At 35.7% G+C, this 25,180-nt stretch overlaps 2 protein-coding genes and 1 long non-coding RNA gene across 3 annotated transcripts; all 3 read right to left on the bottom strand.

Annotated features, from left to right (window-relative positions):
• Positions 1 to 24,686, bottom strand: LOC125920784 (uncharacterized). The gene is made up of 3 exons (XR_007457197.1): positions 24,468 to 24,686; positions 18,969 to 19,097; positions 1 to 293 (listed from the first exon to the last, which is right to left on the bottom strand). It is a non-coding gene; the product is annotated as an uncharacterized LOC125920784 (long non-coding RNA).
• On the bottom strand, positions 1,640 to 1,831 carry LOC125920783 (keratin-associated protein 19-8-like). The gene has a single exon (XM_049627947.1). The coding sequence runs from the start codon at positions 1,829 to 1,831 to the stop codon at positions 1,640 to 1,642; it is 192 nt and encodes a 63-aa protein (XP_049483904.1).
• On the bottom strand, positions 6,128 to 6,319 carry LOC125920782 (keratin-associated protein 19-4-like). The gene has a single exon (XM_049627946.1). The coding sequence runs from the start codon at positions 6,317 to 6,319 to the stop codon at positions 6,128 to 6,130; it is 192 nt and encodes a 63-aa protein (XP_049483903.1).
• Positions 24,687 to 25,180: the final 494 nt, after the last annotated feature.

Below are 25,180 nucleotides of genomic sequence, written 5' to 3'. Positions count from 1 at the left end.
TAAGTTGCATGACCCTGCTGTCATTTAATGTCTTGATTTTGGCAACTTTATGACACTACTATTTGACTGAATCAAACATATTTGACCAATTTTGACACATTTAAACAAAATATCTTAATTTTATATTGTTCCCCGAACACATCGTTTGATTTTAGGAAAAAACATTGGTATTTCCTTATAGCTTCTTCTTAATTCATCAGTAAAATGTCTCTCTTCCTGCCCATTTTCATCAGGGACAATTCAGATTCATAAGAAGGCTCTGTGGATTCAGCTGTGTTGAGCATCAGCTTGAGCTGAAAAATAAATTCGTTCAAAATTATGTCTGGTTGTTTGTTTCCCTTATTGGATTGAAAAAATTCTTTTTTTAAATTTTTTTAATGTTTTATTTATTTTTGAGACAGAGAGAGACAAAGCATGAGCAGGGGAGGGACAGAGAGAGAGGGAGACACAGAATCCGAAGCAGGCTCCAGGCTCTGAGCTGTCAGCACATAGCCCGAGGCGGGGCCCGAACTCAGGAACCGTGAGATCAAGACCTGAGCCGCAGTCAGTCTCTTAACCGACTGAGCCACCCAGGCGCCCCTGGATTGAAACAATTCTTATGTCTGGTCATGAAGATGCAATGAGAATATAGGAAAGCTAACTAAAAATTTTAGTTAACATATTTTGAGTTAAATGACCTCACAGGAAAAACCTTGCCCCAATTCATTACTGAGTTATAGATATCAGCTGCTCGATGCAAATGTCAAATGATATAATGTGCAAAATAATACGACACATGGGGTGAAATCGTTCAAAATACAAAAATCCTTGGAAAGGTGGTTTACTTTCATAATGAGCCTAGTGATACGGTTTGATCTATTATCATTTGATTATGCTTAAAATAAAACAACCAAATAAATTTCTAAATAAATGGAATTATTATGCATTGTACTAAATTGAAAAATGTGAGTTGAATAACCTAAAACACATATATTTGATAAATAGATATGATGCTGTTATCGACTTAAATCTAAATATTATCTAAGTAAAAGCAAGAGATTGAAAAATATTAAATTGCTAACCTTTTGCAACATTTTTTTTCATTTTGGTCTAGAATTGTTAGTTTTTAAATTTAGCTGCATCCATGTTTGTGAAGTATATGAAAAAAAAAATTTTTTATTCTAAGCCAAGCTTCCCTCATTGACAATTTAGTGCAACTGTCCTTTCAGTCAGTCCCCTCTGAATCTTAGAGATTCTCAATGTGTACAGCAGGCAAAATCCAGTTGTCAGGCTCTATCGTTTCACACTTAATCGGGTAACAGTCCACAGTCTACTGACATGTCTTATAGGGCTAAAAATTAAAACAGCACATCACTTCCACATAACTGAGTTCCATGAACAAAACAAAAACCATATTTTGTTTTCAAATTTAACATTTTATTAGCAGGTGAACAGATAATCCAATGCGTTATAAGAGCAAAACAGAAGAAGATTCTAGAGTTATGTTGAAGATGTAGGCATTAATTGAAAAATTCAAAATTCTGAGAAGCCAAGTACTTTCGTGCAAATAATCCCACCGTGATATTGGAAGTTCATATACTGAACATCAATTTGGGGAAGTCCCTTATAATTTCAGATGTTGGTTTACTGGCACAGTCGTTTAGTAGAAGCCAGAGAACCCATATCCTCCATAACACAGTGGGAGGCAGCAGCCATATCTGTGGCTTCTCCAGCTCCAGCCACAGCCCAGTCCAGGGAAACTTCCACATCCCCAGCCACAACCATAGCCCGGGCCCACAAAGCCTCCGTAGCCGTAGCCCAGGCCTCCATAGTAGTTGCTGTGATGGTTCATGGTGTCGCGGGTGATGAGTTGTTTCTCTGTTCAATAGAAGATCTTGAGTGTGAATTTCAGCATGCGTAGAGTGATACACGCCCTGAGCAGACCAGGTGATAAAAACACATGCTACCTAGTTTTGTGTCATTCTGTGTGTTACCTGTCTGACACAATCCTGACATGAAGAGGCCCTCGAACTCATCAAAGTGTTTGAGCTTGCATTGCTATGTAGTCATGGTGCCCCTTAAACATACTGCATCCTTTTTATGAGAAAGGATCGCTGCACTTTCAAAGTCTGAACATCCCAGGCTAAATAAAATTCCTCATAACCAGACATATTGCATAACACAGTTGCTAGTGTTGTGTTTTAAAATTAAGGATTGCATCATCTCTGGCTTTCCTTGAATTGTCGTTCTTCACTTATAATTAAATGAAAGAAATTGGTTAAATTCAATTCGGCACAATTTTATATCCTTTTAAAGGCACCTAATACCTCATGGTAAAGTCTTTTTTCAAAGCCAAAGAAGAGAAACATTTGAAAGCCTGGGAGTATCCGTTCACCTGCTGTGAACATCAGTAGAGAAGTTCAGGAAAAAAAAAAGTTGAAAGAGAGTCGTCTTCGTTCTATTATTTTATAACATGGAACATCATACAAAATATTCTCTTTTTTGATTTTGCATACTAGCTTAGAAAATCAGTATTTGGGTTAACAACATGAAGTAATATTATTCAAATGTTAAAGGCAAATCAGAGTAATCAAAATGTATTTCATAAGCAGCATTAAAAAAATAAATTCAAAATTCCTTCTTTTCACATCCCGAGCCCCTTTCTTGCATATCATCTACCCAAAAATATAGATTACATCTGCCTCTCTGCCTCATAGACACCTTTTCCTCCCTTTCCACTAATCTATTATTTACCCTCTTATTCAATCAATTTTCCAGTATCACTTGCCTCAGTTCCTCTCAATTCCCGCTAAGGTCTGAGCAGTGAAATAAGGAAACATATACAATTTATTTTTGGCTTCCCTCCATTTTTATCCAATTTTTACCTAAATTCTTCTATATATATCTTCACTCTTACTATAATAGTTTTGTCCTTGTATTCTCTTTGTGTGTTTATTTTTTTTCTATTTCAGAAAACAGCTAACTTGTATCTGCTAAGATATGAAATGCTTATTAAGATCTTAGATGCTGAGAAAAAAAATGCCTAATTCTCCATGAAATTCAGTAAGAGGCTGTTAACATTTAGAAGGTCTTCAGGGGCGCCTGGGTGGCTCAGTCGGTTGAGCAACCGACTTTGGCTCAGGTCTTGATCTCATGGTTCCTGAGTTCGGGCCCCACATCGGGCTCTGTGCTGACAGCTCAGAGCCTGGAGCCTGCTTCAGATTCTGTGTCTCCCTCTCTCTCTGCCCCTCCCTCTTACACACTCAGTCTCTCTCTGCCTCTCAAAAATAAAGAAAACTAATAAAAAAATTTTTAAAAAAAGAAGGTCTTCAGAATCTCCAAAAATATAGGTATAAAAGACAGAGTGGAGAAAGCATGAAGCGAAGCAAAAAGTCCTTCAGCTTACTTGGAGAACTGAATCACCTATGTGCAAGGCTGATTCAAATCCTGGTTGAGTCCTGCCAGATACGCTCTTCAACTGAGCATCTAAATTCTTTTTCACCTTTCGTGGCATCAAATGCACTGTTCAGCTTTTGTGGAGCTTATAAGCAATTATCAGATGATGCATTTTCCCAGCTGGACTTGTTGACTGCTGTGCAAATACTAGCAGGAAGTAGAAAATCAATGAGGAAGAGTCAAATGGATGAATGCACTCTAGGGTTCTTATAGGTAAGGATCATGCCTTCTGCAGACATGGGTATCTCTATGAATGTATCTGAGGATTTAAAGGAAGAACCGGCTCAAATAGTTTTCTTAGTTTAGAGAAGCTCATAAGCCATCATTTCATTTGCTTTTTGTTGTTGTTGTTTAAAGCATATTGTAAAATACTCAAATCTTAACTGTACAAATTAGTGATATTTTGCTTTAATTCACAGACTACCTAGATCGATTACACCCAAGCTGCCCAGATTTTCTCTTGACCCACCAGTTAGTATTCCTGCCTAGAAGTTTGCCTGTTTTGGATGTCATATGAATGAAATCATAAAGTATACCAGCACTTTTCTCCCCTGAAATACTTTGTACATCACTGTCTCTGTGAGATAGATGCATCTTTGTTGTTGCATGTAACGTTAGTTTTGTTGTTTTCATTGCTGCAAAGTAGCCCATTGTATAACTAGAGCACAATTTATTTACTATTTTGCTCCGGTAAATCTATATTTGAGTAGTTTCTCTTCCTTCCTTCCTCCCTTCCTCCCTTCCTTCCTCCCTTCCTTCCTTCCTTCCTTCCTTTCCTTCCCTCCTTCCCTCCCTCCCTCCTTTCTTTCTTTCCTTCTTTCTTTCTTTCTTTCTTTCTTTCTTTCTTTCTTTCATATGAATCAAGTCTCTATGTACCTTCTAATAGAGACCTTTTTTGTAGACCTAAGCATTCCTTTACTTTGGGTATACACAGGAAACACGTTGCCAATTTATACTATATATATTTAGCTTCAGTAGATTCTGCCCAAGATTTTCCAATACAGTTGCTAAATTTACTGTACCACCAGCAATCTATGACAGTCCCAGATTTTCCACATCCTTACCCACATTGACCGTTTCAGAGTCTTAATCTGATCATCCTTAGGGTCCATAGTGTTATCTGAATATTAGTTTAAATTGGTTTTGCTTGATCAATAATGACACTGGGAATTTAACATATCTTTACAAGCCACTTAGATATCCTTTCTTTTGAAATGCCTGTTCAGTATTTTGTCCATTTTTAACTGGGCTTATTTAATATTAATCTATTAATCAATATTTGATAATTGATTAGTGGGAACTCTTTACATTTTGGGGTAGTGGCATTTTATCAAACTTACACATTAAAATTATTTTCACCTGGTTTGTGGCTTGCATTTTTCTAGTTTACATTCTGTTTATAAAAGAACACAATGTTGTAATATAACGATGTCTAATTTAGTCATCTTTTTCTTTTATGTCTAATGCTTTGGGTTCCAATTACATTTTTTACTACATCACACATTGTTATTTAATTCTTTCTGTCTGCCTTCTTCAGAACTTGTTCCGTTTTCATTGATCATTCTAAACACGAAAAACAGTCAATAACTTGAATATCTCATTCTCATTAAGTCAAGCTGAGGCTATAAAATTACAAATAAATCAGACAGGTTTCAGTGTGTCAGACTTTGCCCATTTGACCCTGCCAGATGTGCATCAGTTGTGTGATGTGTTGTTCCCAACATAAGCAATAGCTTTTCCCTGGAAATAAAGATGTGCTGGAGAATTTCCCTAACTCCAGCACAGACCCATAAAGGCAGTCATTTCAAATTCTAATAATATAATATTATACTAGGAATGTCAAATACCTGCTCCAAGCCATGGTATGGATTTTTCTTCTTTAGAACTACAGAAGGCCTTTGTTCAAATTCTGGAGAATTACTATTAACCATTAAGAAAATAGAATAGTTCTTGAACCCTGTCACGCTAAGTAGCATAGTCATCCAGTGGAGTCACCAAGCTATTACTTTCTCTGATCTGGCCAATCTAAAGCTAATATAATATGACTGGGTTGACTAAAAGGTTAGGTCTTACCATCTGAATCTGACTGAACAAATGTACTTTTGTGTTTAGCAAACAAGTCTGAGTCTTTCAAAATCCATCCTTAATATCAGAAATAGCATTTGAACTTGACACTGCTTGCTAGTTAATTTTTTTCAGATCCAGATAAACCAGAAATTAATAGGTTCAAGATTCGAAATCAAAACTAACACCACTGAGCAAAATTAGGTGGCTATTGTGGAAAGCGGATTAATCCTCATAAACTCTGTGTTTATATTGCTATGATCATTGCAGGGACCGATAACCAGGAGTTTAGGACTGTTTCTCTGAAAGGACACAAGAAGAGAAGCACACTGTGAAAGGGAAAATCAGAATTGAGTTAAATAAATAAATAAGATAAGCCATAGCTTCCATTTTAAGTGAGGATAATTTATTGCAAAGGAAACAGGGAAATTCCACAGTTACAAAAGTGAAAATAGGGGGCACCCAGAGACATGAAGCAGGCAAAGAGAAGATGATAATTATTCCTAGACTCTAAGATGCTAAATCCGTTGATCTTGGCTTGGTCCCAGCTGATACTGTTCGGTTCGAATTTTGGTTGATTTGAGTTATGAACCTGTAGCCTCAGATGTTCGAATTCCAGGGCAGGGTCTCAGTAGAAGCTAGAGAACCCATATCCGCTGTAGCACAGTGGGCGGCAGGAGCCATGTCTGAGGCCTCCCCAGCCCCAGCCACAGCCCAGTCTGCGGAAGCTGCCACATCCCCAGCCAGAGCCCCAGCCCAGGCCACCGAAGCCTCCACAGCCGCAGCCCAGGCCTCCATAGTAGTTGCCGTAGTATCTCATGGTGTCAAGGGTGTTGAGTTGGGTTTGCTATTCAAGGCAAGATCCTGAGTGTGAATGTCAGCATGGATGGAGGGAGGCTTATATACCTTGGTCAGAGCATGTGATAAATCACGTGTGTACCCTCCTTTTGTGTCATTTTTCTAATTGCCTCCCTGACAACAATGTATTCATTCATTGTCCCCTGACACAGGGAGAGGCCCTAACACTCAATTAAAATGTTTGAGATCGCTTTGGTGCCTCGTCAGGGTGGCCTCTAAATGTTATTGCATCACTTTATCAAATTATGTTCCATACTTTAGACATACGTAATTTTATTTGTCAATTATACCTCCAGAAAGCTGGCACAAAAAGTTATGGGATCACTTCATATGAAGGAATGAAGTATCTTCAACGGCAGGATATATCAGACCCCAAATAGAATTCTTCATAGGTAGCATGCCAATCATATTTCATGGCGTTGTGTTTTTCATTGAAATATTTCTTCATGTCTGGTTTTCTTTAGATTTCTATGCTTCATCTCCAAATTACATCAAAGAAATGGGTCAAATTCAAAGCTCTACAATCTATCATATTCTTTCAAAGCATCTTATTCCTCAGTCTAAAAAAGTGAGGTGTTTATCTCTTTCAGTGCTGAGGAATGTAAACATTTGAGAGCCAAGAACAATCAGTCTGACTGTTGTAATACCTGTAAGGAATTCTAGAAAAATAAAATAAATAAAGGATCTACTTTTTTTTCTGTAAGTTTTAGAACGCTGGCCATCACTGCTGACCTACTTTATAGTTCTCACATTTGAAAACTAAAAACCGTTTTTGCTTGCTACAATTGATGAATCAATATCGATATATAATCATTAACTAAAATGCATAGTTTAAATTTCATTCTTTGTGTTGTACAGTTCCATGGGCTTTGGCAAGCGTGGGATAAAATTGTTCAGAAACCGAAGGGAAAACACGGTAATCAAAAATTTATTTCAGAGTAGCTTTAAAAGCTGATTAAAAGTTATCCTCCCAAATCCTAACCCTCTTCTCTTAGACATCTCTCCAAATTGCCTCCCAAAATACAGATTATATCTCCTCTCTATTTTTACATTCACTGTTTCCTCCCATTGACTCGCCCATATATCTAATATACAATCTCCTTTTTTTAATTAATGCACTATTTTTAGTGCAGTTTTAAGTTTACAGAAATATTGAGCATGAAGTACAGAGTTTCTACAGTCTCCACACATTTCCCCCTATTATGAAACATCTTGAATTAGTATGGCGTGTTAATTACACTGTCTTCATAGCTTTTCCTTTGCCAGAATGTCATTGTTGGAGTCATATAGTATGTAGCTTTTTCACATGGACTTCCTTCACTTAGCAATAAGCTTTTATGATTCCTCCATACCCTTGTGGCTTGAAAGCTCATTTCTTTTTATCACTGGATAATATTCTATATTTTCTGGAGGTACCACAATTTGTTTATCTCTTCCTCTACTGAGGGAGTGTTGATTGCTTTCAAGTTTGGGCAATTAAGAATAAAACTTCTATACACATTTTTGTTCAGGTCGTTTTGTGTGAACATAAGTTTTCAACTCATGTGGGTGAAGACGGGGAGAGTTAGTGCTGGATCTTATGCATAAGACTCTGTTTAGCTTTGTACAAAACTGCTAGACGGTCTTCCAAAGTGGCTGTACCATTTTGCATTTGATCAGCAATAAATGAGAGTTCCCATTTCTCCACAACCATGCCAGCATTTTGTTGTCCGTGTTTTGAATTTTAGCCATTCTAATAGGTATGTTACAACCTCTTTTAGAATATCATCCAGGTTCTGTCCCCCATTAACCATTAGGCTACAGTAGCTGCACAATATTGCAAAGTATGTAAAATTTCTCTTTGCCACCCATCATTCAGTCTATAGTCAGTCCCTTCTCTTCCTTCCTTTTGTATCTTTACTTTCAAAATAACAGTTTTCCATTTATGTGCCTTTTGCCTATTCTGTGTGTGTGTGTGTGTGTGTGTGTGTGTGTGTGTGTTTTCTTCTCAGGAAATACCATACTACACTCTACTAAGATGTCAAATGTATGTTGCTAAGATTTCACTATTTAAAAGATAATCCAAATCAAAGGGCTCAGTCAAATTCAATAAGATAACATTATACATGGGCAATGTCTTCAGAATCTCCAAAATGTAGATATAATGTTAAAGGATAAAAGGTAGAAGAAAGAAAATTGTGAGCAAAAGTTCCTTCTGTGGTGCCCTTAATTTTAGACTTTGTCTTTAAGTTCTTGAGAATTTTATATGACCTCAAATATAGTGCTCAGGTTTTCCTCATTTTATACGTAATTTTCAAATAATGCAATTTCCCAACTGGATTTGATTATGTCTCTTTAACATCTACTATGTAATAACAATTAAAAAAACAGGGGTGCCTGGGTGGCTCAGTTGGTTAAGCGTCTGACTTTGGCTGAAGTCATGATCTCACGGTCCATGAGTTTGAGCCCCGAGTCAGGTTCTGTGCTGACAGCTCAAAACCTGGAGCCTGCTTTGGATTCTGTGTCTCCGTTTCTCTCTCTGCCCCTTCCCTACTCTCTTTCTTTCTCTCAAAAATAAATACATGTTAAAATATTAACAAAAAATAATAATAAAAGTAAATAAATAAGTAAATGTTGAAAGAATGAATGAATTCTAAGGTCTGTAAAAATAAACACCATGTTTCTCACACGTATGCAGTCAACTCTCTGACTGCATCTTAACAATAGGGATTTAAAATAGGAATAAGTTCTGGGGCGCCTGAGTGGCTCAGTTGGTTAAGGGTCTGACTTCGGCTTGGGTCATGATCTCACAGTTCATGAGTTCAAGCCCCGCGTCAGGTTCTGTGCTGACAACTCAGAGCCTGGAGCCTGCTTCAGATTCCATCTCTCTCTGTCTCTCTCTGCTTGTCCCCCGCTCACCCTCTGTCTCTCTCTCAAAAATAAATAAGTACTAAAAAATTTGAGAAAAAAATAAAATAAAATAGAAATAATTTCAAACGGCATTCTGTCTTTAGAGCAATGTATAACCATCCTTTCATTTGCATTGTTTTTCAAGCATAATAATGAATTATAAATTATATACAAATTTAGGCATAAAATCTAATGAATCCTTGGGGCACCTGGGTGGTTCAGTCGGTTAAACATCCAACTCTTGATTTCAGTTCAGGTCATGATCTCACAACATTCGTGAGTTGGAGTCCCGAATCAGGCTCTGCCCTGACAGGGTGGAGCTTGGTATTCTCTCTCTCCCTCTCTCTGCCCCTCCCCTGCTCTCTCTCTCTCTCTGTCTCCCTCTCTCTCTCAAAAATAAATAAACACTTAAAAATTTTGATGAATTATTGCAAATGTGCATACACTTCCTATATCAAGCATACCTTAATGCCTAAAATGTTTCTATTATTACTTTTTGGTCAATATCACACTATAAAAATAACCATCCTTCTAGATTTTGACAAGAGCTTCAGTAGATCTTATCAATAATTTCCCAAAACTGTTGTTAGGTTTATAGTCACACCAGCAATGTAAGATTTTCAGTTGCTTTACATCTTTGGCAATACTTGTCAAGCTATTTAATTTGATCATTCTTGTGGGCATGTAATAATATCTGAGTATTGTTTTAATTTGTTTTTTTGATCTGACAATTAATAATATTGGGTGCCATTAGGTATGCTTTTTGATCATTTAGATATCCTCTTTTGTGAAGTTTCCAAGTATTTTCTTCATTTTTAGTTCAGTTTATAATATTTTAGTGTTGACTTGTAAGAGCTCTTTGCAGACTTGAATACTGACATCTTGTCAGATCTATGTTCTGGAATATTTTCTTCCTGTATATACCTTATTTTTTTAACTTTAACATGATGTCTATATATGAAGAGAATTTCTTAATGTAATGGGTATGGTATGTTAACTTTTTTAAATGTTTATTTATTTTGAGAGAGAGGTTGTGTGAGCGGGGGAAGGGGCAGAGAGAGAGGGAGAGAGAGAATCCAAGCAGGCTCCGTGCTGTCAGTGCAGAGCCAGATGCAAGGATCCGTCTCACAAACCACGAGATCATAACCTAAGCCAAAGTTGAGAGTTGGATGCTTAACCAGCTGAGCCACCCAGGAGCCCCTGATGCATTAATTTTTAAAAATCTTATGTTTTATGCATTTTCGTGTCTTAATTAAGAACGTTTTGGCTGCCTCACACTTATTTAATTCCTTTGCTCTCTTCAGAATTTGTTCCATTTTTATTGTTCATCCTAAAGTAAAAGACAGTTGTAATTTGAATATTTCATTCTCATGAAGTCATTGGAAGCCATAACAACACAAATAAATCAGACAAGCTTAATGCTGTCACACTCTGCCTATTGGATCAGATAGCTCTCTCAGTTGTGCAGCTGATGATCCTGTGATGGATTTCTTCTGGACCAAGTGACAGCTTTCCCTGGAAGGAAATGTGTTCTAAAGTTTTTCTCTTAATTCTAACACAAAGCAATGCAATCTAACAATAAGAGGTATGCTAATATGCAAAAGCTGCATTATACTAAGAGAGTTAGTTTCTCTGATTAGTTATTGATTTTTTTCTTTAGCTATATAAAGTTTTTTTCAGACTATGATATGATTATCCAGTTAGGGGGGAAATAGTTTCACGTGAAATTATGTTTCACTCAGTGAAACTAAAGCATACAGTCCTCCAATGGTGACCCTAAAATATATTTACCTTGATCTATACACAGTGACGCTCCAACACATCTCCTGAATTCACTGAAAGGATACAATCTGGCTGAGCAAATTCATCCATATATTCAGTAAATAAGTCTGAGGTTTTCAAATGCATTATAATAAGTTTTTTAAGGAGAGTTTCGATTTTGCCCTATTACTAGTTGTTTTTACTTTGATACAGCTAAATTAGAAACTGATAGTTCAATCATATGATATTTGTGTTTCTGTGCCTGACTCATTTTGCTTAACATAATACAGTCTAGTTCCATCCACATGGCTGCAAATGGCAAGATTTCATTCCTTTTGATGGCTGAGTGACATTCCTTTGTATTTATATACTGCATTTTCTTTATCCTTTCATCAGTCAATGGACATTTGGGCCCTGATTTCACTCGTAAGTGGAATTTAAGAAACAAAATAGATGGACATAGGAGAAGGGAAGGAAAAATAAAAATGGCAAAACAGAGAGGGAAGTAAACCATAAGAGACTCTTAAACACAGAGAACAAACTGAGGGTTGCTGGAGGAGAAGTGGGTGGGGGTTTGGGCTAAATGGGTGATGGGCATTAAGGAGGACACTTGTTGGGATGAGCATTGGGTGTCATATGCAAGGGATGAACCACTGCGTTCTACTCCTAAAACCAATACTACACCGTATGTTAACTAACTTGAATTTAAATAAATAAATTTTAAAAAAGAGAAATTGGTAGTTCAAGATTCTACATCAGAAATTTACAAATCAAAATAAATGGGTGTGGTCAATCAGCTGTGATAATTAAGCTCTTTAAAGATGCATGACCAGAACAAGATGCTTTATTTGAGAGCCCTCAGGAAGGGAAGTATTCGATCTATGTGAGAGTAGGCACGGCAAAGTAGACTGCCTGGTGTTCAGTGACATTTGTTCTAGTCTTAGGTTCTATTTCTTATGCCATTCTTGATCCTTAGCAATCCATTTCACTTTTTGGAGTCCTTTCCCATCCAAGATGGCATTACGGTGAGCTTTTTAGGGATCCTACCAGCTTTAAAAATCTACTGGTTTTATTGAATTTGGTTAACTCAAACAAGGATATTCACTTTTTTTTACTACTTATATATATAAAATTGGAGAGGGGGGAGAGAAATGATGATATTATTATGTCTTTTTCATAGGCAAGTATTTATTTGAATTACTAACAAGAAATGTCTCACTCTTCGAAGGTCAACGTTACAAGACACTTGCTATAATGCATAAAGTTGAGGTCAGTCACAGCTTTACTACAGATTACTTTACAAGTGATGACAGTGATTTTTAAGTTTCCATGATGAATAACAAAATATTTCAAGGTACAGAAAATATTGAAGAATAATACCTTGCCCCACCATGGAGGACCATGAGGAAAATAAGATAGAGCTCCACAAAAAAATGTTTATTTTCACTGTATATTTAAAGATATATTTTATTCTATCACTGTTTTTTTTTTCTTATAACTAAAAGGGCTAAATAAAAATAAGTTAAACTAAACAAAAAACTAGTTATTTTTCACATCGGCCTTACTTTAGCCATGAAAATATGTAAAGTTAATAGTTCAGTACTAAGTTTAAGTACCAGTGTTGTCTAACTAAAAGCTTTGGATAAGATGTGGTGTAGTGTTACAAGGAAAAAATCCTCATTTCAACTGAGTATTATGGTTTGCACATATCTATCTAGCCATATCTAGCCATATGGGTAAAAGATGTATTATATATATAAGATATATAATACATATATATATTATATATATTACATATATTATATATACATAATATATCTTATAACTTGGGCTTTTCAGGAAGTACTTTATTTCTTCATTGTCAATTGTGTGCATTTACAAATAATCACCTTGATATTTTGAGCTCCATGTATTCTGTTTTAACTTAGGATAATTTATTGCAAAAGGAATAGAAAAATCCCACAGTTATGAAAGCACAAATAAAGGCCAGCAGGAGGCATGAAAGAGACCATTACAAAATGATAAACATTCCTAACATCATAGATGCTAAATGTTTTTGATCTTGGGTAAGTCCTAGATGATCTTGTTTGGTTTGGTGATTGTAGTCAAATTTGGATAGTCCTTCTATGGCCTCAGATGGTGGGCTCCGGGGCCAGGATTTTAGTAGAAACCAGACAATCCGTATCCTCTGTAGCTTGATGCGGGGCAGCAGCCATATCTGTAGCCTCCCCTGGCTACATCCCCAGCCACAGCCACAGCCCAGCCCACTGAAGCCCTCACAGCGGCAGCCCAGGCCTCCATAGTAGCTCATGGCACCAGGACGGTAAATTTGGTTTGTTGTTCAAGGCAAGATCCCGAGTGTGAATGTCGGCGTACCTAAAGGGGTGCTTATATACTCTGAGCAGAACATACGAAAAATCACACGTGTAACCTTCCTTTGTGTCTTGCTGTGTACTATCTATAATATTATAGCTCACAATTCTTCCATCCCCTGACACACAGAGAGGCCCTGATTCTCATTAAAATACTTCCGCTTACTTAGCTTCTCATTTAGAATGTCCTTGAGCCTTGCTGTTTTGCTTTTATGGGAAGAAATGGCTGACTCCTCAAAATTTGTACATTCCCAACCCCAAATTGAATTACTTATTACCAGGTGCATTACATCATTCACATTTGATGTCATCCCTTTCGTAATTAAACATTTTGTCTGTTCTGTCATCTCCCAGATGGATGTATCCATCTTCAACTAAGTTCAGGGATATTTGTTCAATTTACGGCTGTTAAATCAATATTTTTCAAAAAGCAAATTTATTTATCAAGGCAAGCACTGAAGAAAGAGCCTCTGTACGGAAAACATTTTTAAAAAGAAGGTACATGTGGATTTTTAGCATTTTAATTATAATAATCTTTATAATATTTTTGGCTTTGAGCACTAGTTTCAGAACCTTTTGCTTGCAAAACATGGAACAATTAATTTCAGAAACTGAGGGCACAAAGTCCACCTCAAGTGCAGGCTTATCAGAGTAGAAGTTTAATTTCCATTTCAAATCCTAAAAATCCCCTCCATAATTGATGCTTTTCAAAGCCTTACTAAAACTGTAGATTGCCTCTGCCTCTATGTTTTTGCACACACCAATCTCTTCCTTTCATTACCCTACTTTAGTAATTCATATATGATCTTTATTGCCCTTCTCATTTTAGCTTTTATTCTTCTTCCCTTCCTCTCAAAACCTACTAGGAACTACCAGTTAAAATCTTAAAGTTTACTATATTTCCCCCCCCACCCCAGGCTTATATTGGCTTAGTCTAGTAAATAGTTCTTTTCATGTCCTTTTCACATCCTCCGTAATATCTTTCCCTTTGTTTATATGTCTATTATCTTTTTTTTTATTTTTTTAAGTTTATTTATCCTGAGAGAGAGAGAATGAACAGGGAAGGGAAAGAAAGAGGGAGAGAGCATCCGAAGCAGGCTCCAGTCCGTCAGTGAGGAGCCCAACATGAAGCTTGATCTCACCAACCATGAGATCATGACCTGAGCTGAAACTAAGAGTCAGAAGCTTAACCAACTGAGCCACCCAGATGCCCTGTATAAGTCTATTCTTTACCCATTTATGCTCAGGCAATGTCTAACTACTTTGTACTACCTTGTAAATTGCTCATTAAGGTCTCATTTAAAAAATTAAAAAAAAAAAAACACAATAACTCAGGGCCTTCTGAATGCTAAAAGAGGATTTTAAGAATGAAGCTATCTTCAAAGTTTTCAAAGTGAAGACACAGTGGTGAAATGAAACAGAATACACTTAACTAATCTCCATGTAGCTCCTGTCTCTTGATTTTTTTTAATGTTTTTTAATTTAGTTTTGAGACAGAGAGAGACAGAGGATGAGTGGGGGAGGGGGAGAGATGGAGAGGGAGACACAGAATCTGAAGCAGGCTCCAGGCCCTGAGCTGTCAGCACAGAGCCTGACGCGGGGCTCGAACTCACCGAGTGTGAGATCATGCCCTGAGCTGAAGTTGGACGCTTAACTGACTGAGCCACCCAGGCACCCCTCCTGTCTCTTGATTTGGGTCAGTAATATTTTTAATTTACATGATTTTGAGTAAGTGGTTGAATTTTTATGACATTCCAAGTATTTTATCAAAGGTGAATTTCCACAAATGAGTGTTTCAACCCTAAACAGCAGAATAGGGAATTAAACACTATTTATAGAACTCAGGAAGAAATTGTAAGTAAATTATAAGAAATTGATAATTAACTATCATGGTTACCACAATCTGTGCAACTCTCTGACTACACCTTAGCAAGCTACCTTTTGAACGCCAAAATATGGTTCAATATGTCATAGCCCAACATATCCCATGTCTCTTTTTTCCAAACATTGTTCCATTGTTTCTTATCCTAAACTAGAAACAGTTGATAAGCTGAATTTTTCATTCTAAGTCTTTTCAAATACATGGCATCACAAATAACTCAGACCGGATTAAATATATTACGTTGTGTCCATATAACTCAGCCACATCACGCGAAAGTGATTAATGGCTAATTTTTGTTCATTTGGATTTGAAAGAGATGTATCCACCTAAGATAAAACACTAAACAAGATATAAATGAAAAACCTCACTAGTCAAATAAATAAAAGAAGTTCCAAGGAATAAAATGTGATAGTTTTACACAAGACCAATTTTACCGCTAATAAGCAGCAGGATATTGACACTCAAATATTGTAGTATTAGTATATTATATTAATTAATATTATATTTGTCTTGTTTTTTTACTAAGTGAAAAAAATAATAAAAACAAAAGTATCCATTGGAAAATGAAGAATATATATTCCTTTGTAGAAGTATTGATTTATGTTCAGTTGTTAGACACAATGTAAACGATTTTTTCTTCTTTTCACTTTTAGGAAGTTTCCTTTGAAATGGATGTTAAATAACACTATAATAATGGGTAGAAAAGAATGAAATGCATTTTCCCTTGGGATAAATAATAGTCTTTACATATATATAAAGGAAACTTTTGTTATAAATTCCAAAGGTTGTCCTGTAACTGAGACACAAATCAATAAAATATGAAAATGTAGGTCACAGAAATATACTATATTATACTAGGAATGTCACATAGATTTTTTTTCTCATTTTCATTATAATGATAATTATTTTTCTTTGTAACTTTGGAACACCTTCCTCAGGCTATAAAGGTAGTGACCTGTGTGAGAATAGAATCGTTTCAAATGAAATTTAGTTATATGTGTAAAAATTCTGTAAAGACATGACTAAAATGTATCTCCAACATCCTCTCCTGTGAAAGTACAACATTTGACAGGACAAGTGATAGGAGCTGGCTGATTTTATTTTTTTTCTCTCTTCAAGTTGCATAAACAAATCCAAATCTTTCTAATAAAAAGCCACGATCTTGAGAAATGAGTTTTAACACTGTTCATTCTTCATTTGCCTTGCAGTACAACCAAATTAGAAATTGAGAAGTCAATTATATACAATGAAATAAAATTTCCACAATAAAAATGTAAAAGAAAACACAATAAGAGGTAGTTAATCTAACAGAGGGAGCCATTTCCCATAAACTCAGTTATAAAATTGTAGCTGTTCATAGGGCAAGAAGTTTCCAGATGGTATTCAAATTTGTAAAAATACAATGAAAGTGAGTCAGCATGATGGGGCAGATCACCAGGATTCAGTGAACTGGTTTGTGATCTTGGTTCTGACAATTGTGGTATTGGTGACTCCAGGTTTCACTTAACCATCTGGAGTTTGGGCACCTGAACTATAAGGGGCAGCACAACATCTTTCAGTCTATGTCAGCTCTCACTTCTGCAGTGGCCCTTGTATTATTGGAGGTCTCCAACTCAAACAGTAATAAAAGCTTTACTTGGTTCCATTACCTGAATATGCCATTCAAATTTGAAAAGGTAATCTATTTCTATTACCTCTTTTATATACTCTATTATGTAAAATACCAACAATAAAATTCTTGCTTTTGGTGAGTGGTTATTGATTGGAAATCCACTTTTCAATCTTTTGGGGGCGCCTGGGCGGTTCAGTTGATTAAGCATCCGATTTTTGATTTTGGCTGAAGTCAGGGGATTCATTCAGCTCTACGTCATGCTCCACATTCCACAACATGGAATGTGACTGGGATTTCTCTCCCTCTCTCTCTCTGCTCCTCCCCACCCCTCAAAATAAAATAAATAAATAAAATAAAAATAAAAATAAAAATAAAATAAACCCTCAAAATAAATATAAATAAATAAATAAATAAATAAACATTTAAAAAAATCCTTTGGATGAGTGATGGCTCTAACCAAGTAAAGCTACAGAGTAATTTATTTTCTGGTTGTATATAGGTGTTTGCATTTCATATACAGTTGCAAAAGGCTTTAATGCCATGATAATGATGATGGCAAAAGTAGAAAAGAGTATCATTGCATGCTACAGAGGAACAGTGAGATAATAAAAATCTAAACCAATTAATATGCTTGATTCTACATATATTTTAATTAACTTATTTGAAATAGATTTATAAAATAACTGTTTATAAAATAACTTTTCATGAGAATGTCAAGTAGGGGAAATAGAGAAAAATACTATATATGATCAAGAAATTCATTTAAAACAAACGCTTTTCTTGCCTAGAAGTTCAGAGAAATATTTTGATCTATCACTCTTCTTTTCTTACCATAAAAAGCTAAATAAGGACAAATTTTCAAAGAAGGATAAATTTATTTATTTTGGACTGCATTGATAAATGGAATTGTACAAAATGTTAAACAATATAAATTCTTTTTTATTTATTACAATAAATACATAGTTCAAAATTGTTAGACTTGATTTTTTATTCTTATTGAATTTAAATCTAAGCATTATCTAATTAAAATAAAGAAAAAATCAATGGATATTTGAGAACTTATTCATTTCAGTCTAAATTGAATGTTCTTTTTATATGTCTGTGAAATATTTAATACAAAAGAAAGTACATTGAAACCTTTGAAGGTTGTGTAGTCTCTACGCTTAGTTACATGTATAATTGAAAATAAAGAATTAAACAAAAGCTGCATTTATGTTTCAAATTAAGAGACTTTATTAAAGAAATCAAGGAGACAGAGACAAATTTGTGTAATTATAAATGTACTGAAAACTTTAGGTGCTAATTATTTTGAATAAATGGACCCACGCAGTCTTCATTGATCCAGAGGTTGAAATCAGATTCAGCAAGTCCACTCATGGAACAATATATAGACTCATGAAGAAGAATTTTAATAGAATCCAGAGAATCCATATCCCTCTAGCACAATGGGCAGTAGCAGACATATCTGTCGCCTCCCCAGCCACCGCCACAGCCCAGATCTCCAGAGTAGCTGCCATAATACCTTATGGTGTCAAGAGTTAAAGGCTTGGTTTGTTCTCAAATGTGTGCTTCTTGACTATGAATCTTCACATCTGCTCAGAGGCTTTTATGTCCTAAATTTTATGGATCTGGTAAATCATCCAAACACACCTCATTTTCCTTCCTCAGAAGAAATTTCATGAAACAAGTATTTTTGGCACTTTTGTTTAATATGCATGGAATAATCTTCCATCCCGGTAAAAATTTTAAGTTGATCTTTAGCTCAGTTAGCTCAATTCCTTTTATTCAATTATGTTTATAATGAGAAATATTCATTTGCAATTTCAAAGACTATTCCTACATCAGGACTTGCATAAACTCCACCTCATTTAGATTTCTGAGGGTCTCTACAGCTCAGTCAAGTGACTATCTGACAGTTGCATCAAGATGACACTACTTTACCACATATGCTCTCTATTTTTTCATGGTGATGACCACATGTTATTATTTGAGCTACACAGGGCACTAATGTTATTCTTAAATCCATGCCCTATTTGAAACTGTAGTCACTTAGACATCAAATACCTAAAAATACTGAGATACAAACAAATTTTACCTGATTTTGTGTGGTTCAGGGCCAACATAGAACCAATTCTGTTGACAGTGTCTCATTAGACATATTCCTTAATTTTTAACACACGATAGTTAAAATCTTGTTGCTTCCTTAAAGAAGGCACGTCCAGACCTGAAAAAGGACAGAGAGAAGAAGAGGAGAGAGAATATAACAAATAATGTTCCTTTTTTCTCTATGTTTAATTCTAGTCAAAACTGATGGAGCCTCAGTTTAAATAAATGTCAATAATCCTTTACAATTATGATCTGAAAGAGGTGCAGAAGGCATTCTGGCAATTTAGGTCTTCTTTCTGGGATCCAGGATTATAGTATTATGCTAGAATAAATACATAGCTCTATTGATCTTCTTGTGCAGGAAGTGAGAGGAGAAACAAAAATGTAGACAATGTGAGTCAGAGTGATTTCTCTCAGAGATTAATCTAAGGATATCTTTAACATTGTGTATGTGTTCTTAAAATTTGGATACTCATTTTAACTCCATCACCCCAAATGATGAGAAAATTAAAGAATTATTTGCTAATGGTTTCCACATAATACTAATTGGATATTTGATATTCTACTGCCTAATATCCATGTTTCATTTTTTAAAACCTGTTATTTAATGACTAAGGGCATAGATAAAGTTCTTTTGAGAAGAGATTACCACATAGCTCTAAGATAATTATGATGATTTAAAAAGTCACAAGGGGCACCTGAGTGGCTCAGTTGGTTGGGGGTTGGACTTCGGCTCGGGCCATGATCTCACGGTCCGTGGGTTCGAGCCCCACGTCAGGCTCTGTGCTGACAGCTCAGAGCCTGGAGGCTGCTTCAGATTCTGTGTCTCCCTCTCTCTCTGCCTGTCCCTGCTTGCACTCTGTCTCTCTCTGTCAAAAATAAATAAACATTTAAATAAATAAATAAATAAATAGTCACAAAATACTCAATGTCATTGCTTTATTCTACGATTTAATTTTAAATTCTACTGAACTATATTAATATTATAGTTATATGTATATTGACCACTCAATCAAAACATTAGTGCTGGTTCCACCCCAGGCAGGAATAATTCAGTAGAAAATAAACTAACCTGATTTTCCAAAGACTTTCTCTTTTTTTAATGTTTTTTTTTATTTATTTTTGAGAAACAAGGTGGGGAAGGACAGAGACAGAGGGATATAGAGGATCTGAAGCAGGCTCATGCTGCTGTCGAACTCATGAACTACAAGATCATGACCTGAGCCGAAGTCAGAGGTTTAACTGACTGAGCCACCCAGGTGCCCCTCCAAAGGCTTTCTTTATATCAAGACCGAAGTCAAATGCTCTGTACTAATTTCTGTACTGAAATATTCTTGTATTGCATAAAAGTCAACAATTTCTCAAATTAAAAGTTTACTAAAACTGACACGAGAAGAAATAAAAACCTTAATGACTATATCTCTTAAGGAAATAAATTCTGTATTACAAAGGAAAAAAAAACCAGACTTCTAACAAAGAAAACTCCAGATTCACATTGTTTTAGTGGTGAATTTCAGCAACTTCTCAAATAATGACAACTATTGAAGAAATAATATTAATTTTAGACTAATTCATTCAGAAGATAAATTCAATCTACAAACCTAGGATTCAGTTATATATGAAAATTTAGAAAATAAAGTACAAGAATATGATTAAGAATATCAGAAAAATAAAATACAGGTAATTTAAAGAAAGATGTGAAAGACTTAGTTTTTGATAGTTACAAATTAATGGTAGAAGCAATTACTAAAGATATGTATGTATAGATATAGATATAGATATAGATATAGATATAGATATAGATATAGATAGATATAGATACACACACATTTAGATATATATAAAATGTTTATGTATGGACAATAGAAAGAATATCTCTGAAATTATATATTAAATAAGATCCTCATTGAAAGTCCAGTATGATGTATACATATTTACAAAAGATTCCAAAGTGTATAAGGAAATCCAAGAAACCTAGAATATCCAATGCAATCTTTAACAAGGAAAAAAAAAGCTTTACATTGACTGATTTTAACATTTATTAAACTCAAATAATCAAGGAAGTGTAATATTGGTATGAGGATACACAAGTAAGTCAATGAAAAATGTTAGGGAGTCTGGAATCAGAGGGTTTTTTCCTACAAAGATCCCCCCCCCCAAAAAAAAAAAACTTTCATCACATGGTACTGAAATAATGGAATATTTATAGGGAATGAGAAGAAAATGATCTTAATTTCTGCCTCGTATACACAAAAATTAATTCAAATGTATGATAGGACTAAGCATAAAAACTAAAATTTTAAGGCTTCTAGAAGTTTATTTGTTTGTTTTGTTTGAAGACATAGAAAGTACTAACTGTAAAAAAAAGAAAAAAGAAAAGAAAAGAAAAAAACATTGCGAAGTGAAATACATCAATAGCAAGCCACAGACTGGAAAAAATAGTATAGATATAGATATGCAGCATAGATGATAAAGATAGGTATAGCTATAGATTAGAGACAGAGAATAGAAATGATAGAGATAGAGATATCTATCATATGTAAAGATCTCTTACAATTCAAATGTCTAAAGACAAATATACTCCCCACACCTGAGAACATTGAAAGGAAGATATACAAATAGTCAATAAACAAATACATTGTGTGGCATGATTAGTTACCAGAGTTATCAGGGAAACACAAATTAAAAACACAATTATATAACATTACTCACCCACTACATGTGCCAAGGTTAACAGAAAAAAATTGTGTTTTCTTACTCAATAGACTGTGATTTAGGTTAATTGTGATTTACAAAAAATTTAAGCTAATTTAAAAATGTTTCTAACTTTCATTAGTGTGACTTCTAATACAGTTTCCCATATAATGTCTCCATTGGAATTATCATCTTATGGTAAATTCCCAAGAGAGTTTAAGCCTAAGGTTTTGGTACATAGTACCACACTTCAAAAAGTTCTGCTAGCATCCTTAATGTAAAGCAATTTTTAAAAGTGGAAATAGCCAATATTTGCGCGGGCCGGGGGATGGGGGGGGGAATGTCAGGCTCAAAAAGTTCTGGGTGATAAGCAGATTAAGTAGTCCTTACCCTGCAAATAAGTCATGAGGCAGCTAGTAAAAAGACAATGGATAACAGGGTCTGTGTGATAGGATCGTTAGACTTCTTGGTCCAGTGGTTCACTATGAAACTCTCACGCAGCTCCTTGGTATCAATTTCTCTCTGATGATCGAGAATACTGTGAATATAACCAGTGGCGAAGTGGCCAAATAAGTTAAAATTATAATGAAGACTCTTTACAACCAGAATCTTAGCCAAAGGGTTTTAGCACCCAAAATCACTGCCATAAATTAGAGTTTGCTCCAATACAAATTTTTATTAATAATTCAAAAAGCCATCTAAAGCATATTTACCATGTAATAAGCTCCTCCAGTGATCACTGACAAGACCACTTGGGACTGAAAAGTCTGCATTCTGACTCACAGACACAGAAGAGGGAAGAAAAATAACAAGCTGAGAAAGACTAGGAACTTCTCCCTCTCGAGCTAAATCTATATTTGGTTTTCAATGATTTAATAATGGAAATAAATGATATCCTCAGGAAAAGAAGCAGTTGCCTTCATTTGAAATATCATAAAACAAAGGAAAATTATTAAGATAAATGACTAAAGTTAAGACCATATTGTAATGCCACATTAAACACGTTTATTGGAAAATGATTATAGATATCTCTCCCAGTGTAAAATACACTAAAGAAATTTCAGATGAAAAATGAGTGTCTTGAGAGTGAAAGGAGAAATAAGCGCTGTGGTAAAATATCCAATATTTATAGAATAAGTTTGAATTGCTACTGAACAGCTGTACATACACAGACAGCTCTTAAATCTTATGCCAACAAGTTTGTAAGCCTTCGATTCATCTTCTCTGCCTGATATAAGCTGGAAATAGATTTGGTAAAATTAAACATTTAAGAAGTTGGATTTTGTTGTTGGATCGTTCTGTCAAGTATCTTAGGTAGAAACCAAGTATCCAGCATCTTCCACAAAAAAAATTGGATGACAACATTTATATCCACAACCGCCCTTACCTTGTTTCCAAAAGCCGTCACGTCCAAGGTCATTGCAGCAGCCCTGACCATGGAAGCTGGGGTCAGTTACCTCATTGTGTAGAGTAGATGTTCAAAGACATTTAAACTTCTTCAGTGGTAACTGTGACAAGTCTAAGTATTCTATGTATAACATTTATATCAAAGGACATATGGATGAAAACCTCAGTAATTTGTTTTCTGTTATGGGAAAAGGGGGCCTCACATCTTTTAAAACTAGGATTTCTTGGGGCACCTGGATGGCTCAGTCAGTTGAGTGTCCGACTTCAGCTCAGGTCATGATCTCACAGTTTGTGAGTTCGAGCCCCACGTCGGGCTCTGTGCTGACAGCTCAGAGCCTGGAACCTGCTTCGGATTCTGTGTCTCCCTCTCTCTCTCCCCCTCCCCTGCTCATGCTCTGTCTCTCTCTGTCTCAAAAATAAATAAAAACATTAAAAAAATTAAAAAAAACAAACAAACTAGGATTTCTTTGGTGGACTGGATCAATCAACATTTTCCAATTAGAGCTATTAGGTTTTGATCATGTTTAGCACCTATTCACCTTCAGTATAGATTTTATTTTTTTGTGTGTTTTCGAGGGCTTCCATGTTTTTTAATAATATTGTATAGTTCTTTCTAACAAGATATCTTCAGTATATCTCAGAGAGCAGAGCAAGAATACCAGGCTGTTGGTAATACTGAATTTATGTATTGGGGAGAATTAGTGCTTGCCCTATGAATGATGTCATCACTGTGTTTTTAGGGAAAAATACCTAAAGATCCATTTAAATACCCATTTCAAACTCTGTCTCTACCTCTCATCTACCATTGACTTTTTCATGTTTTGTTTTAGATATTTAAGTCATCTATTAGTCATTTGTAAACATCAGCTAAGATCTGTTAACACTATATAGGCTTTATCTTTTTACCCATTGAATGCCTGGCACATAGAGTCTGTGTTCAATATCTTTCTGAGTGAATGTGCCTTCATTTGATTCAATTATATACACAAGTCTCCATCACCATGGTAGTGTATATGGCACTCTTAGAGGCAATGAGTTTCTGCTTTTTTACCCAGAAGTTCACTAATGCCCACTTAGAAAAAGTCAAACTTCCTTCCTCTGGCATTGTAAGGATAACAGGTTTTCATCCAAATTCAAGCTGCTGTCCTCTTTCCTACTCATTAAACTTCAAACTGGGGGGCGGGGGGGGGGGGGGGATCCTGAAAGAATGCTTCCTTGAATCTGCTAAGAGTATATACCAAAAACAGAATCTTTTAATGCCACAATTTTCCATTTACTCTTATTTTACCCAGGAAGAAGAAAGCATCACCTAAACCCCAATGCATTTGGTAAGAGTCTATATTACTATTACTTTTATCTAAAGACATGGAAATGTTAGCACTCTTACCTTGTAGTTCTTTTAAAAGATTAAGTACCATCAGATTAGCAGGTCCAAATATTCCTTGGAGTACCTTGGCTCAGTCATCTGAATGGGTCATGGATAAGGAAGCAATCGTGAGGGGAAAAAAATTCCCACCCTAGAACGGAAGTATTTTTTTTTCCCTGATCAGATATGTTCTTTATCAGTTTATCTTTAATCAGTTGGGGGTGGTGGGAGGAGAGGAGAATTTATGATGTCACAAAAGCATGGTTGAAATCAACCACGGAATCCACAGTCTTGCTGGTGATGCTATTGCCAGTCCCAGTTCTTGTAGAATGTCCCATCAAGGTTATGAAAGCCTTTGATAGAATGCAAGAAGAACATATTAGAAAACCCTTTGGAGTAAAGGATCTGGAGGTCAAGCTTTCTGTTTCTAGAGTCTAGAAACATCAATAGGTTTTTCAGTAGAAGTCAAATCCATATCTCCTCAGGGCAGAGCCAGGACCATAACCTCCATAGCTAGAGCCTAACAACAGATGGAACCAGGGGGGCTTCCACAAGCACAGCCAGAACCAGAATCCAGGCCACTGTTGTCAAAACTCAGGCCTCCACAGCAGCACACGGCGTCAGGCCTTGTGGGTTTGGTTGAAGGTTGTTCAAGTTCCTCTGCATGTGAACGAACACCTGCAGAGAGGCTCATACCCTCCCTCAGCGGTACATGGGGCAAACCGTGCTGATTT

This window comes from Panthera uncia, chromosome C2, assembly GCF_023721935.1.
Source record: "Panthera uncia isolate 11264 chromosome C2, Puncia_PCG_1.0, whole genome shotgun sequence".
In the NCBI taxonomy this organism is placed as follows: domain Eukaryota; kingdom Metazoa; phylum Chordata; class Mammalia; order Carnivora; family Felidae; genus Panthera; species Panthera uncia.
The sequence above is the reverse complement of the archived record's forward strand: the minus strand, read 5'-3'. Positions and strand labels throughout refer to the sequence as shown.